This window comes from Aristolochia californica, unplaced genomic scaffold (genome assembly GCF_029961685.1).
Source record: "Aristolochia californica isolate CCGP_79_NKW_82.1479 unplaced genomic scaffold, dmAriCali1.0.hap1 SCAF_15, whole genome shotgun sequence".
Taxonomy (NCBI): Eukaryota; Viridiplantae; Streptophyta; class Magnoliopsida; order Piperales; family Aristolochiaceae; genus Aristolochia; species Aristolochia californica.
Genome location: NW_027181826.1, coordinates 20,641,496 through 20,655,932, shown reverse-complemented (window position 1 = coordinate 20,655,932; position 14,437 = coordinate 20,641,496). Strand labels below are relative to the sequence as shown.

The 14,437-nt window shown below is 41.6% G+C and overlaps 2 protein-coding genes and 1 pseudogene across 2 annotated transcripts; 2 read left to right on the top strand and 1 right to left on the bottom strand.

Moving 5' to 3' along the window:
- Positions 1-358: 358 nt before the first annotated feature.
- LOC137951217 (mitochondrial import receptor subunit TOM5 homolog) lies at positions 359-3,185 on the top strand. Its single transcript, XM_068797801.1, has 2 exons — positions 359-534; positions 2,861-3,185. Exons 1-2 carry the CDS (start codon positions 451-453, stop codon positions 2,936-2,938), a joined length of 162 nt encoding a protein of 53 aa, XP_068653902.1. The 5' UTR covers positions 359-450; the 3' UTR covers positions 2,939-3,185.
- A 37-nt stretch (positions 3,186-3,222) lies between these two features.
- On the bottom strand, positions 3,223-7,002 carry LOC137951455 (probable metal-nicotianamine transporter YSL6; annotated as a pseudogene).
- A 1,752-nt stretch (positions 7,003-8,754) lies between these two features.
- Positions 8,755-11,619, top strand: LOC137952256 (ninja-family protein AFP3-like). Its single transcript, XM_068799368.1, has 2 exons — positions 8,755-9,779; positions 10,979-11,619. The coding sequence occupies exons 1-2, from the start codon at positions 9,038-9,040 to the stop codon at positions 11,404-11,406; spliced, it is 1,170 nt and encodes a 389-aa protein (XP_068655469.1). The 5' UTR covers positions 8,755-9,037; the 3' UTR covers positions 11,407-11,619.
- The last annotated feature ends 2,818 nt before the right edge of the window (positions 11,620-14,437 follow it).

The window sequence follows — 14,437 nt, the reverse complement described above, 5'->3', positions numbered from 1 at the left end:
GCCTCATAGAAACAATACGTGGCATTATTCTATTGGTGGATTTTTCGGGGATTTTCTTCCTGATTTACTCTAGAATCCTTTTGGGGTAAGGGAATCCGGCGAGTTGGACGGGTCTGGACCCAGCCAATCATCTGGCCGGAATCGATGAGACGATGGATAATTCATAGAAATTCTAAATACGTCCTCTTTAAATGCCAAAATTCTAGATATAGTCCTTCTAATGTTGTATTTGTAAATATGACCATAAGTTTTTGAATTTTAAAGCAACAAAAATTAAAAAAAAAGATGGCCCACGTTGACATAGGGGCCCCACTTTTCAACCAACCAATCAAGAGCCATTGCCCCTCATCTACAGCCTTTAGTTCGACCTAGAAAGGAGAAGGGAAACTACACAACGGCGGGAGCCAAAACCCTAGCAGCTGATCGCTTCGGTGTTTAGGCTACGAAACCATGGCGAATTCGGTTACGGCGTCTTGGCAGAAATTGAAGGAAACTTACTCTTCTATTGATGACGAGCAATGGAACCAGTACATGGTAAGCTCCTAATCCTCTTTGCGTCGAAGATACCTTTGGTGCTGTTTTTGTATTTTATTTGTTATTCTGCCTGGAAGCATCATTTCTTTCGATGTTGATGGGGTCCTTTGCTTATCTTGATTTAATTTTAGTTTATCCACGTTTTGCCTCATTATGTTTTTTTATGCGGACTGCTTGTTTTGAATTTTGATACAAAAGTTGTCTGTCTCACTGCTGTTGTGATTGTTTTATTTGTTGTGTTGCTGGTTCCCATTTCTTTATTTTTTGTAGACTTGTAGCTCCGGAGCGAAAGATCACTTCTTAAAGTGAAGATACGGCGTTGGTTCGTCAAATCACTAAATAATCTGTAGACCGTGAATTTTATTAGAATTGAGATGATTGAATTTGCTTGGTATTTGAATACCCTGTAGTGTCAGGATTATCTTAGGTCACTCTGAGCTTTTGCTTGATAGTGTTCTCAAGCAATTCACGACGTCTTAGAATTAAAATTCACATGGAAGTTAAGTTTAAAAAAATGACATGGATGATACGTACACCAGAACCATATGGTGCAACTTGGAAGCTTATCTCTGTTCAGGGCTCAGCTTTTCGTATATGTGATGGTTCGTTCAAGATATTGAATATATGATTCATTTGACTGAGAAATTATACACTAGATAAAAGTGATATTAGAGAAACAGACCATATGAGTTACCTAAATCAAAAGTTAGGTACAATGTCATGATTTTGATTTTTGGTCGGGAAAATGATGAAATTTTGTTGAGTAGAAAGGAATACCACAATATAACCCCTGTTCAGGTCATATACAAATGTGCAATTAGGAGGAGGAATTGAGGAACCTTACACAAAAAGGTGTTGTTGATATACACCGAAGGCCGTTTGGTCTAGTGGTATTCTGTTAACCTGAGGCGTGTAAGGTCGCGAGTTCGAATCGCACCACGCCCCTCTCAAAAAAAATAAAAAAATATACACCTCGGCTAATTTGTTTAAAGAGCCATTTGTGAATTGAGGAGTATGCTAGTACTCATCCGTCCATGACCATGTCATGAATCTCGTCCTAATTTTAATCAAATTTCATCCTGCTTATCACCAAAAGAATATTACTGTCAATAACAGAGGGACCAGAAAACCAAAATCTATGGAGTTTTATGCCAGCACTAGAGATATTAGTTCTGCTTCATTTGAGTCAATTATACTGAGTCAGAATATATAACTTGTATACAATCTTCTGAATTTCTGTGTATTTCATGACCATGATGTTGAGACTGATAGTCCAATTACTACCACCACCAGTAGTTGCAGTGCTTGTGTCATAGTTGACAAAAGTGTCTGGAGAGTGGTTTTGATAACACCACCACATTGTTCTGTGGTGGTTAAATGGGATTGTTGAAATGACTGTAATTGTTTGTTAGCTTCTCAGTTTTTCAGGGCTCATAACCATGTTTTGATTTAGATGCCATGTTGTTGAACTTGGGCATGCCTCATACTCCAAAGAAGTAACATCCTAGTTTGCCATTCTATTGGTCATGATTCTGTTAAGAACTACAAAGGTTTGGTCAAATCTTGCACATCTTTTCTTGTAAGGTATCTAGGGGCAAAAAGAAGAGTGGCTTATGGTACTTTTTTGGCAGCATTGTTATCTTGAGAGAATAGTTCTGACTATTCTCATGCTGTGTTATGATTGTATTTAATGAGGAACATTGGATAGGAGATTATGAGTAGTCAAACACAGCAAACGTGAGATTTTCACTTTTTTCTCAAATGTATGTTGTCAACAGTTCTGCAGTTTGTAACTCAGAACTCAACAGATGGTAATGGAAATCTGTGAATATGTCTGGATTTTTTAATGGTTATGATTTTTAGAAATTTAGATAGGTTTGATTGCAACAAGTACTTTTTTGCTCTAACATAGTTATTATCTTTTTTGCATGGTAATTTGTACTCTTAACTATATCCAAAAAGAAAAGTATACTCTTTAATACTGTAACTTTGATTCTTGTTTCTCACTCTTTCTTCAATTGGTTTACCCTTTCCAGTTGTGTGATCCATATAAGAAGAACCATATTGTGTATTGGTATCTTTAGCTTGCGAGTCAACAACAAGCACTCATATGGGCCCTTTTTGTCTTCTGATACATTTTATATATTCCACCTTCCATGTCCAGTAAATAAATCCTATAGCATTGGGCCTTTAGAGTTAACTATTGACATGCGTATGATAGAGATAAAAGCAGTATCTTCTTCCTTCTCTTAACCTTTCTCTATATCCTTCAATTATTTCTGCTTCAGTCTGACTGACTCTCGATGGCCACTATTGTCTCTTTCAGAAGTTTGCCCGTGCTTTTGGATTCTTTGCAACCTCTATAGTAGTGATGCGCAATTTCGGGGATCTCATGGCTATTTGAGCAGAGGGTGGTAAATCCTCATGTAGTTTCCAGTTTTTGCTGCGGTTGTCCACACCTGCATTCGTGCTGATTGCACTCTATCTGCCTTTTTCGGAATGAGCACTTTAGTCTGTAATAGCGTCTTCACTGTCATTGTGCACAATGAGATTGCTTTGAGCTTACTGATTAATATATATACGTTTTAGATCGAAATGGCATGAGGATGGTTTTTGTGGTTCATTTGCATGCTCCGAGAATTTTAAGTGTGATAAATTGCAGTAATATCTGCCTTCTTTTGTCTTGAGCATGTATTTAGACGGAGCTGAAAAAGCAGTGAAGAGCTGCTGCTGCGATAAAGAGAGATGTGTTTTGAGTGGTTGAGAACGGAAATTTACTGAAACAAAACTATCATAGACTACTGAGACGACTTCTTGAACTAAATCACATCTTGGCATCAGCTAGCATTATGTAGGAAGGAGATGCAGATTGGCGGCTTCACCTTGGCAAGTGCTAAAATGGAGGAAGGCAGAGTCCACAGCCCATCTCCACATATAAACCCAGATGCCACCGCCGGAATCAAAGTATCCGCCTCTCCCTGCTTCTTCCTCATAACTCTCCTCATCACCACCACCACCACCACCACCACTGACCCCATCACCATGTCAATTGCAAAGGCAGAGCCTATATAAAACGGTATCGCCATTGCCATCGGTGTGGGCACATACTTCGCCACCCTCTCTGGAATCAAATCCTTCGCCAAATTCACTGCCACTGCAAACCCGAATAACCCAAGGCTAAGTGCAACGCAGTACTTTGGCAGCGACGAGGCTCCGCCGACTCCGATAAGCGCCATTTGGCGGTATATAACTGCATTAGGCACCGGGTAGTCGTCGGAACCACCCACGTCGAAGGCGGACCAGAAGAGCAAGGTGAGAGGAGCCAAAATGCAGCCTAGTAGAGTCCCCAGGAGCTGTCCAATGAACATTGACCTGGGTGAAGATAAGGTCAAGTAGCCGGTCTTGAAGTCCTGCATGAGGTCTGATGCTGTGGAGACTATCACCATCGTAGGCCGGACAGAACGCCGCCGTCACGGCCAGACCACGCGGCGAATATGAAGAGGTTCAGCTTGCCGTAAGTGGCGGCCAAGCTCCAGTCAGTGAGACCACAACCATAGGAGTTGCAGAAGGCCAGGACCGGTGCAATTGTGTAAGCGACAGCAACGTAACACCATTTTACCTCTGGGAAGATCTTAGGCAACAAGATGATCGATATGAGAGCCAGGGTAGCATACCCTGTAGCTGCTGTCCAGAACGGTAACCTGTCCTTCAGGAACGTCTCAATTCTTCTCTTCTCGCTGCTGGGTAGGTCCGCACCTGCAACTGCAGCATTTAATCAAACACACGACAGCTATGCATGCCTTCACTACAATAGGGACATGTAAAATCCCGACAATAATACCATGATTATCACCTTCAAGCTGGGTGCTCCAACTTCTCCGTTTCCTTTCATGTTGTCTGTATAAGGCAATTACAGTCACCGATAAAATCTTAACAAAATTTTAGAGACCATCTCCGAGTATAATAGCGATTGCAAGGAAAACCTTGTAGCCAAAGGGACCTTTTAAGGTCTCTAGGGCTGAGGTTGGAAGGGTACCAGAGACCCTCTTTCTTGGAGATGAGAGGCCACATGAGACCCCAGGACAGGATCCCTCCCAGGAGGAGAGACACATTCACCAGATGAGGACAGATCATGCCTGCTCCCACATAAGTCAAGTTCATATCTGAATAAAACCTGCATTTGTCATTCAGTAATCACTTGTTAGTAATCATTCGTGACATTCTCATAAATGGGTCCATTTTATTTCTTTTCATTTTATAATTTCTATCAATAGCTTTAATAAAAATTTAAAAATTCACTTTTTTCATATAATAACTCACTGATTTTGCTTGGCCGTCAGACCAAAGATAGGAAATCCACCAAAGCCCCAATCCCCATCTCCACTATAAAACCACTTGAACAAGCTCCACAAAAAAGCTAAGAGTGAAGTACTTGCCCAGAATCCTCACCTGTTTTCTGCAATTTGACATAAAAATAATGTCAATACAATTCTGGGTTTTTCTTTTTCAATAGCTGGTGACGCTTGGAGCTTGGAAAGGACTCGTGAGATTTCTGAATCAGACAGGAAAAAGAAAGGCCAACTTGGCTGCGTGCCTCATTCATTTTCTGTTTTTTAAAAGCATTTCTGGGGACAAATTGCCTGCAACTTGCTCATTTCTTTTTCTTTTTCTTCCCAAGCGTGCAGATTACGAGGTGAAACGTTGCACGTTTGAGTAGTCTTGTCCAGTTTATAGGTAGTTTCTTTTTGTTAAAATGATTTTGTTTTTTTAGGCTTTAGGAAAGAGATCCAACAATTGTCATCTCTCAAGTTCCCGATAAAATACCTTTCATATTAGCTGTTTGATAAAAAGTTTCACCGAGAAACCAACCTAAGTTCTTTATTTTCTTGATTTAATCTTTCTGCAGGATGTATCTTTAAATGGGGTTTGAGAAGTGTGACGAGTTTCCGTTTATATCAGCCTGGGTTTCAGACGGAGTTGTGATCAGATAAACATGGCAGGCAGGAAGTAATGTCTCTGGGTAGCGCGGTCCGAGCGCCTGGTTACACTTATTCCTCATCAGGTTGCTTTTTCAGGGTGTTGGATCAAGTTGCGTGAAGCTTTTATATTTTGGTGCTTTTTAATTTCCTGAGTGTTTAATGCAGTGAAACAACTTCGGAAAACAAAAAAGGCACATGAATCAAGGACATGAAAACTGAGGAGTGAAGTACTGGCAACTTGGGATTTATTAAACAGGGATGTATTTATGTAGGTGGAAGTGGGCAAGATTCCTCCTACTCATAGAATACAGAGTGACAGCCCAGTCATAAATCTCATTTCTTTCATTCCTGTTTTTTATGCACAAGTTGATATTAAGAAGAAAGCAGAACTCTCTTGGATGGTCTGATAATGACTCATGCTTTAGCTACAAGAGAGAGAAAGTGCTTACAGTGATTTTACTTCTTCTTGAGGAGTATGGAAACCGTTGATGAGAACTGCTGTGGCTGTACACTTGGGTAAGTGAGCTTGTAGTCAATCACCATGATCTGCATCCATTAGATCACTCTCTGTCATTAATCAAGCAATATTTAGGCATGAAATCATTTGTTTTATGGGTGTATTACAGGATCTTACTTTCCTCAGAGGCACCACGGAGAAAAGACCCAAGAAACTGACTGTGAAAATGTAGACAAAAATCCTTGAGAGCCGTGGATTCTTCACATCAGAAAGGCCATTCAACCCTGTATCAGTGGGACCTGTTTGTTCCCTGCTTTTGCCATCCATTGCTAGCAGATAGGATCCAAACCCACCTGCAAACAACACTCCATTAAAATACAAAAAACAAGAGTATAAATTCCAAGCTTGCTCGCATCAGAGGTTTGGAGATACTTTGGGACAGCAAATGGGATTTAAGTATTCTAACACTGTACATTCCAGTTTAGTATGCCGACCCAGATGTTATGAAGAAAAGAGACCCAAATCATATCCTGCATGTAATCAAGGTTTCATGAATCAAAAGGGAGGTAACTGTTCTCTTTCTTTGATCTTTTCCCTCTCACTAGACATTTATTCATACACAAACAGAGTTGAACAGAAAGGAGGAGGAAATGGGTTTTCTTATGCTTAAATTTTCTTTTCATAGGTATCAAGAACAGGATCGTTCATACTTTACCACTGAAAGCAATGCCGTAGCAGGCAACAACACAAGTCTGAATGACAGTATTCTCTTGCCTGGTGAACATCTTCCCTTTCCAACTCATCTTGTCTGTAAACTTGGTCCATGTGTTGATGCGGAAGTAGCCAACAAGACCAGCAGTGACGTTCAGAGAAGGAATGACTCCTGTTGTGAGATTCAGCTTGTGGGTTATGATGCAGAAGAGGCCACCCATGAGAGCGCTCACCACAATCGCTCACGTACGTTCTTCAAACACTTCTTCTATCGACTGATCCTTGTTTCTCGTTTCATCTTGTGCAGATTCCAAAGCCATTTGCAACAGTGTGTGCTTCGAAGGGACGAGAGCTCTACGTGGAGGATATATATGAACAATTATTGTGTCTTGATAGAATGCACCCCATTAATTTATTAGTGGCAGCTACCATCACCCCACCCCACCCCTAGAAGTGACTCAACCACCTAAAGTGACCACCCGACCGATGGACCCCACTTCAGAATTTTCTTTTACTACATTTACTCATTACTTATAAAAAGACGTGCGGGCCCACCCACCCCGCTGGACCCCTGTCCCGTTAACCCCTCACCGTGTTTCACGACCTCGTCAAGTGGATCATATCAAGCAAGTCTGACCTGCCACGTGCGCCCCCTACCACCCGGCGAGGAGGTCGTAACACGCGACACGCGTTATTACTGCCACGTCAACCCATCGTTAATCATCGAGAGCGTGCAACAGGCGGTGACGTCACTTAAAAGCGGCGGCAGGTAGACACGTAGCGATCGCAAATTGCAGACTGATGAGCTGTAAGGGGACCCACCTGTACCACAAGTGTTCTTTACCTTTTCAAAGACACGTGGCAGATGGTACTTAAAAGCGAGGGATCAACTTGGCCGGTCGGGTCCCACCAGATAAGCTCGTACGACTCGGACCCGGGGACCACTCTCCACTTTTCTATCTCTAATGAATCGTCGTAATCGCCGCGTAAATGGAGTTCGCGGCAGCGCTTTTCGGTCATAGCGAGTGGTACCGAAGCTCTCGCGTGACAGTTAAGCGAGTTCTATGGCCGGCCTGCAGGATTAGAGAAGGAAATCATTAAATTAATGGGAGGTTTTAGTTTAATTAATCCATGCCTGTTTTAAAATAATTGAAGCCGGTGATATTTTAATTACTAATTTGCTCATCAAAGCAAGGAATATGGGGATGATATCTGGGAGGAATGATTTTGTGCTACACTCGATCGTGACCGTTAAAATAATTAATTAAATTAAGATTAATAAAATAATTATGATCCCATGTCAATATTCGTTTGTTGCTACCAAATCCGGTCAAAAAGAGGAGGCATCGTGACGTGTGAAATTAAGAATAATCATTTTATTAAGATATTTTGAGGGTTTGGGACGACACGTGTCTCATTTTAGGCCAATCGATACGCCCTCCACGGTGACAAGTGCCGGCGATGAGGAATGGCATCCTCGCACGAGAGGCACGGTGGGACGCTCGTTGATGAGTTGGTTGATTCCTGATGAGTTGGTTGATTCCTCGGTCTCGGCCGAGGGAAAATTAATAAAAAAGCCAACTTAGGTGGAAAAAAAAAGAAAATCCAGTAATTATTAATTAAAAAAGCGCGTACGACGAGGCTGTCCTCCACGTGTCCGTCCCTCGCGCCTGAAACGCCCGCAGTTCTGGAGAACAGCTCACGAGAGCGAAAGCGACGTCGCGGCTTTTCGAGGACGACTGCGACTCCAACCGGTACGTGTCAGTATTTCTGGGCCGCCTCTCCGTGCAGGACGCGTGTCCTTTTGGACAAAACCGGCCACGTTATCCCCTGCTAAACATAGCGGTAGGGACGCTTGTTTGGCGACGTCGCTGTATCTGCCACTTGGGACACGTGCCATGCTCTATCTCGTTGATTGCCACGTGGTGCTTTCGGAAGAGTTGGAGGCTATTTTGGGGATTTGGTCTTGTTTTGAGCGCTTAAAACTCCTCCCCCCTCTATCCGTCTTCTTTCTTTTCTTCTTCTTCTTCTTCTTCGTATTTTTTCCTGTTTTCTGTGCTTTCTTCTGCTACTGTCGTTATTCTTTAATGGCGTTTCTTCCTGTTTTCCTTTATTTTTGTTTTGATTTCTGGAGAGTATTTGGCGTGAGGCTTTGAATTGCAGGAGCTCGGTGATATCGGAGCGATCTGGATAGTCAGTTTCATGGATTTCGTGAGAATTTGTTCTTCTGCTCCGGCGTCTTTTGCCCGGAGGTTTGCTACGGATTGCTAATTTTTATCTCCTGGTCTTCCAAACCCTCTTGTAGGGGTTGAAGAAAGCTCAAGAAAAAGAGTGTACTCAGTTATTTTATTTTTTGATGGGGGAGGCATCAGCCGATGGAGGCACGATGGGAGAAATAGATCACCTCCCTTCGCATAGAAGCGGTCGCCCGCGAGATCTGCTCCGTCAATTGTCATCTGAGATTCATCACCACCATCAGTCCCGAACGGAAGAATCCGAGGACATCGAATTAAGCCTCGGCTTGTCACTTGGCGGCGTGTTCGGGGTCGACCCCTTCGAGAAGAATCGGCTGGTGAGGTCGTCCTCAATCGCGGGGTTTGCGAGAATTCCAAGCTATGATGATTTGGGAACGTCGGGTATCCCACCTGTGAGCCCGGCGATTACCAGGACAGTGTCTCTCCCGACAGATACGGAGGAAGATCGGCGCAAGAGAAAAGAGATGCAGTGTCTGCGGCGCATGGAGGCCAAGAGGAAAAGAACGGAGAAGCAAAAGAATTTGAGCTACAGATCTGTCGGGAAGGATGAAGATAAACGAGGGGAAGAAGAGGGTATAATTGGGATTCCTATAAAAGGGAAGGCTCTTCCGGGGACTGCCAACGGGTTTTCAACCTCGGTGGGCTCTGCTTACGCGATGGCCGCTGGATGGGGTAGTGGGTCTGCGCGTGTGACGGCTGCGGTCGATCCCATGAACGGGAAGAGTGGTGTATTGACAGCAAGTGTAGGGCTGATGGGCTTCGTCCCATCCTCTCAAGGATCGGCCGGATCGCAAGGAAGTAGCTCTTCTGGTCTTTCCGACTTCGAGAGCAGAGTAAATCAAGGTATACTTGCTGTTATTATTCAATATTTTTTTCTGGTTAGCTCATGATTTATTTTCTTTGATGGAGTAATTCGTTTTAATCTTTCCGCAACATTCGATATTTATTCGTGACTATTAGTCTACTTGTGTAGAAGTTCTTTTTGCCTTTACTGAAGATGTAGATACTTGCTGAGCTTTTTAATTTATGCTTTGAACTGTGTTAACACTTTGGGTAGTTTAGCTTCAAACTAGGGTTTCATCACTATTTGGTATGCAGAATTTGAACATCAAAGATCCCACATTTGCTTTTTGCACAACGTGGGCGACCTCCGGTTTCTTCTATTACCAAAACTTTCATCTTCTTTAGTCTTAAAGTTGATCTTCTGAAAGCGCAGGTTTTTTTGAGGAAGATCTGCTTAAAGTAGTTTAATACTATGGGATTTCTTAGTCTTTTTCTTCTTCTTTCCAGTTGGGTTTTGCAACTCTGCAGCCCTTGCTCAACATTGTCTTTGGCTGCTCCATCTTCTTATTCTTTCTTTCTTTTTTTATTTGAGAATCTTGGATTTAGATCAAACTAAAAGGCTATGTGAAATGACTGTTCCATGATCTAAATCAATGGAAACCAGAAGTTGTTGGTTGATCCAGAACTGCTTCTGGGTGTAGCTTCTTGTACAGTGGGAGTTGTTAATGAGATTGCATTTGCTTGAGTGGACTTGCTGACAGATTTCCTGGGTTGTTTGGAGCTAGATATCACTCCATCTAAAAATGTTGTCCACTGAACATACCTTAAATTCATGTTTGGGTGTTTCATCCTTTCCCAAAAGTGCATAAGGCCAGGAGATAGAGCACTTGATCATAACTTTCGGCAAAGAATTCAATGTGGCTTGCAACGAGTGGCGACTACTTTTAAAATAAATTCAACAAATGAGCTTTCCAAATATGATTCTCTTTTTGATCATGGTTATCAATCAGCATTTTGCTTGTTAGGCTTCTCTGTGGTTTCTTCAAACCTTAATACCTGCAATAGAGTTTAGACTTGGTGATCTTTTAGTTGCAGCAATTTCTAGCTCAGTGAGCATAATTGCAAGTCAAAAAGTATTTAAAAGTTACTGATTGAGATACATATCCACAGCTAAATATGAGAATCGCTTACTATTATATCCTTAGATGTTTCTTATCTGCTTCAATGAATCTCACCAGCTTTGATGTACTTCATTTCAGGATTGAACACTAATGAGGCAAGAAGTCCAACAAGTGTCCAGTCATTGCCAGAGCATGCTGATAAGAAGTTGGCAGGGTCCAGAACAGAGAAACTTGGCAAGCCAACGGGAGAGGAAGTAGTGCACAAAATGAATAATTGTATACTGGGCTTGAAGAAACCGAAAGTAGAAGAAAATGGGGTAGTGAGGGAGATGGGGAAGAATGTGATGGAGGAGATGCCTTGTGTCACCACGAGGGGATGTGGTCCCAATGGGAGGAGAATCGAAGGGTTTCTCTACAGATATAGAAAAGGTGAAGAAGTTAGGATAGTGTGCGTGTGCCATGGCAACTTCCTCTCCCCTGCAGAGTTTGTGAAGCATGCTGGTGGTGGGGATGTCCAATATCCGTTGAAGCATATAGTGGTCAACCCATCTTCTTCCTTTTTGTAAACGGGTGCTTCAACCAGTCACCCACCTGAGAAAAGCAAAAAAAAAATCCAACAGCAACCAGCTACAAGAGAAAGAACAGAAGTTTCAGGGACTTTTTTTTTTTTTTTTCCTCCTTTTTTCCCCCTGTTCCTTGTAATAGAGTTCTTCCTTCTAGCGCCTTTTTTAGTTTTTTTTTCCCCCCTTACCAATAGTATCTGAAATTTGAGTGCATGATGATGATGCCTCTCTTCTTCTTTCTCAGAAATGAAAAACGGAAATGAGCAAAAGAAGAGATTTTTCCCCCTTCTGCGTCTCTCACTCTCTCTCTCTTTCAATGGGGGCCATCCCATGTGTTATTTTAGCAGGAATTAGGCAGCAAGTTGCAGAGAAGGAAGACAAGTTGTTGACGTTATGGCAGGCCCAAGTGGGTGAATGCGAAGGCAAGTGGCCAATTAAGAAAAAAAAAGGGGGGGTGGGGGGGGGTGGCGCCGGGGGAAGTCCAGGAATGAGACCTACTGGCTTTTCTTCTTCGCGGTCGTAATCGAAGCCATGAGCGGCTGCAACGGACCGACGTAAGCAGATTCGATTTCGGCCATTACATGGAGGAGTCGGAAAGAGAAATCAAATCACCTGATCCTGATGTGATTCCGAAGCGGGTGATTTGCTCTTCTGTTGCACCCAAAGGGAGAGCGACGACGGATCCCTTTGCCCTCTTCTTCTTCCTCATCAACCCAGCCACAGCCCTTCCTTCCTACAAATTAGGGGGAGAAAAGTCGAGCACAATATAATTTTTTTAAATACATATTATGTTTTTCTCATTCTCAATCATTTTCTTTATTTCTTGTTCCTTTCGATATTTTATAATTAATACCCCCCCAAATAAGCCTTTTAACCTCCTTCCAAATAAGGGTAAAAAGACAAACCTCTGCACAATATTGCTCGGCCAGGTTCAAATGGAGAAATCCCGGAAGAAACTCCTCCATTTCCTTCGGCTTTTTTATGTTTTGCACTTTCTTCCAAGGTTCCTATAAACACTTATCATCTATGAGCTGAAGTGGTAATTGCAAATTACGATTCTTGTTTGTTCACCTAAACAAAATCTTGAAATTATCATATGGAGGCAATTGATCTCTTTATTGTCAGCGAATCAATTCAATAGATCTTACTGATACCTTTGGATACTTGGTTCCTGTTGACCAGTGATTGAGAGGGGAGATCATAATCTCCTATTTTATCTTAGGTTGCCTCCATGAAACCTTCTTGTAATGAGAGCTGCAAGAGATGATAAACTATTGATCATTGAATGAATTCTATGCCTAAAAAAAGAAAACACCTCTTGTGTTCTATTCCCACATTCAGCATTTGAATTTTTTTTCAAAATAAGCATGGAGCTACTGACGAGTTAATCTTTTTTTTTTTTTTTTTTTGGGTGTGAGGAACACAAAACATTTTACATATGGTGATTTTCTTTTATATTAACATATGATTATATTGAATCATCATTTTTCTTCCAGCATCCTTGCAGAAAGCCATTGAAGAAGGCACAGACTTTATAACAATTTAGAGGAGTGTACTAGAGACTGCATTGGGTTGAAGAAGGTAAACTCAAAAGTGTTAACCACCAAGAATTCTAAAAATGTTACATTGTAAATTGTTTAAGCTGAAGTGCACTACTTTTGACAGGTGAAATGGAATGGCGGCAAGAAGTTTGAAGATGGATTTGCAGAGACACTTTTCAATTATGGATATAAGCAACCAGTTTTCATCCAATCACTTGCCCCAAAAATCTTCTTAATTGATAATGTGACAATTCCTACTCAAGATACAAATCAGGCCCTTGTCTTTTCCCTTAAATTTTTTATTGTTGAATTATGGTATTTAAAAGCATATCAAGGTTTTAACGCTTTAATCTTCATAAGTAAAGAGGTAGATATTATTTGTGAAGGTTATACATACTTTGATGGGCATAGCAGGGGTAATTTCTTAGTTGTGCTTGACAATATCTACATATTGACCAATTCAGGGACATCCTTAAACTTACCAAAATTGAGAACCAATTCTTGCACTTCAATTTCCACCAGGACTCTTATGCTGAAAATGAATATTAGATAAATGTCATTGCCGGTTTGACGGGAAGCCTTCATAACTACCAGGAGTTCACTTCACCTAAAAGAAGACACCAAGAAGTTACACCAAGAAACACTGTTTAAGCATATATCGTGATTGAAACAGTAGAAAGTACCTGAAAACCCTTGGCATAGCAAGTAAAAACCAAAATTCTACTAATCTGTATGATTTCTGTTTCTCTTTATTGCATTTTGTGTTTGCAATAGGCAAAAGCAGCACTGATACTATTTGCGAAGAAACAAATAAACAGATAAATGAAGAGCAACGATGACTTAGAGACGCAAACTCGCCTTTGGGTTTTATTCTCTACTACTGTCGTTTCTTTGTGTAACTTTAATATTACAATATTGCAAAATCTCATGTGACTCAATGATATGGTCACTCTGTGAGGAATTTTTTAAAAAAATGAAAGCTTGAACGTCACTGACCTGAAGATGACAAACCTTGGCAACCCCACCGGAGAGCATCCAAAGCATTCTTTCATTGCTAACGATAACTGTGGACCTTCCTTCAGTAATGAGTAGTGAACCACGAATGAGATAATTTTGGATGTCTTTGAAGAAGAGCAAGAAGCTCAACCAAAGAAGAATCTGTAACACCAACGAATAATGAGAAAACCACCAACACTTGAATGGAAATTTTTTATGCCTTGAAGAAGAGCAAGAAGCTCAACCAGGTAGAATCACAACCACCACTAAGCCCTGGATAGGAAGCGATAGCATTGCCATCATGAAGCTGGATAAACACCACCCATACTGGCCAGAAGCAGAGTTCCAAGGAAGCATATATCTAAATTAAGCTTTAACATAGCCAAGCAGAAGAAGGTCCACTCAGCCACATCTTCTGCCTGTACTGAAGGGGGACACCACAAGTCTCCAGCTTCTTCTGTTAATAACACCCGAAAGATTCTTGAAAGCCCTTAGGA

Bases quoted from the DNA above. Each gene is read 5' to 3' on its own strand.
- LOC137952256 (XM_068799368.1), top strand. From the start codon at position 9,038: ATGGGGGAGGCATCAGCCGATGGAGGCACGATGGGAGAAATAGATCAC. The intron at 9,780-10,978 runs GTATACTTGCTG...ACTTCATTTCAG, and splicing joins CGAGAGCAGAGTAAATCAAG to GATTGAACACTAATGAGGCA.
- LOC137951217 (XM_068797801.1), top strand. From the start codon at position 451: ATGGCGAATTCGGTTACGGCGTCTTGGCAGAAATTGAAGGAAACTTAC. The intron at 535-2,860 runs GTAAGCTCCTAA...TGTCTCTTTCAG, and splicing joins AGCAATGGAACCAGTACATG to AAGTTTGCCCGTGCTTTTGG.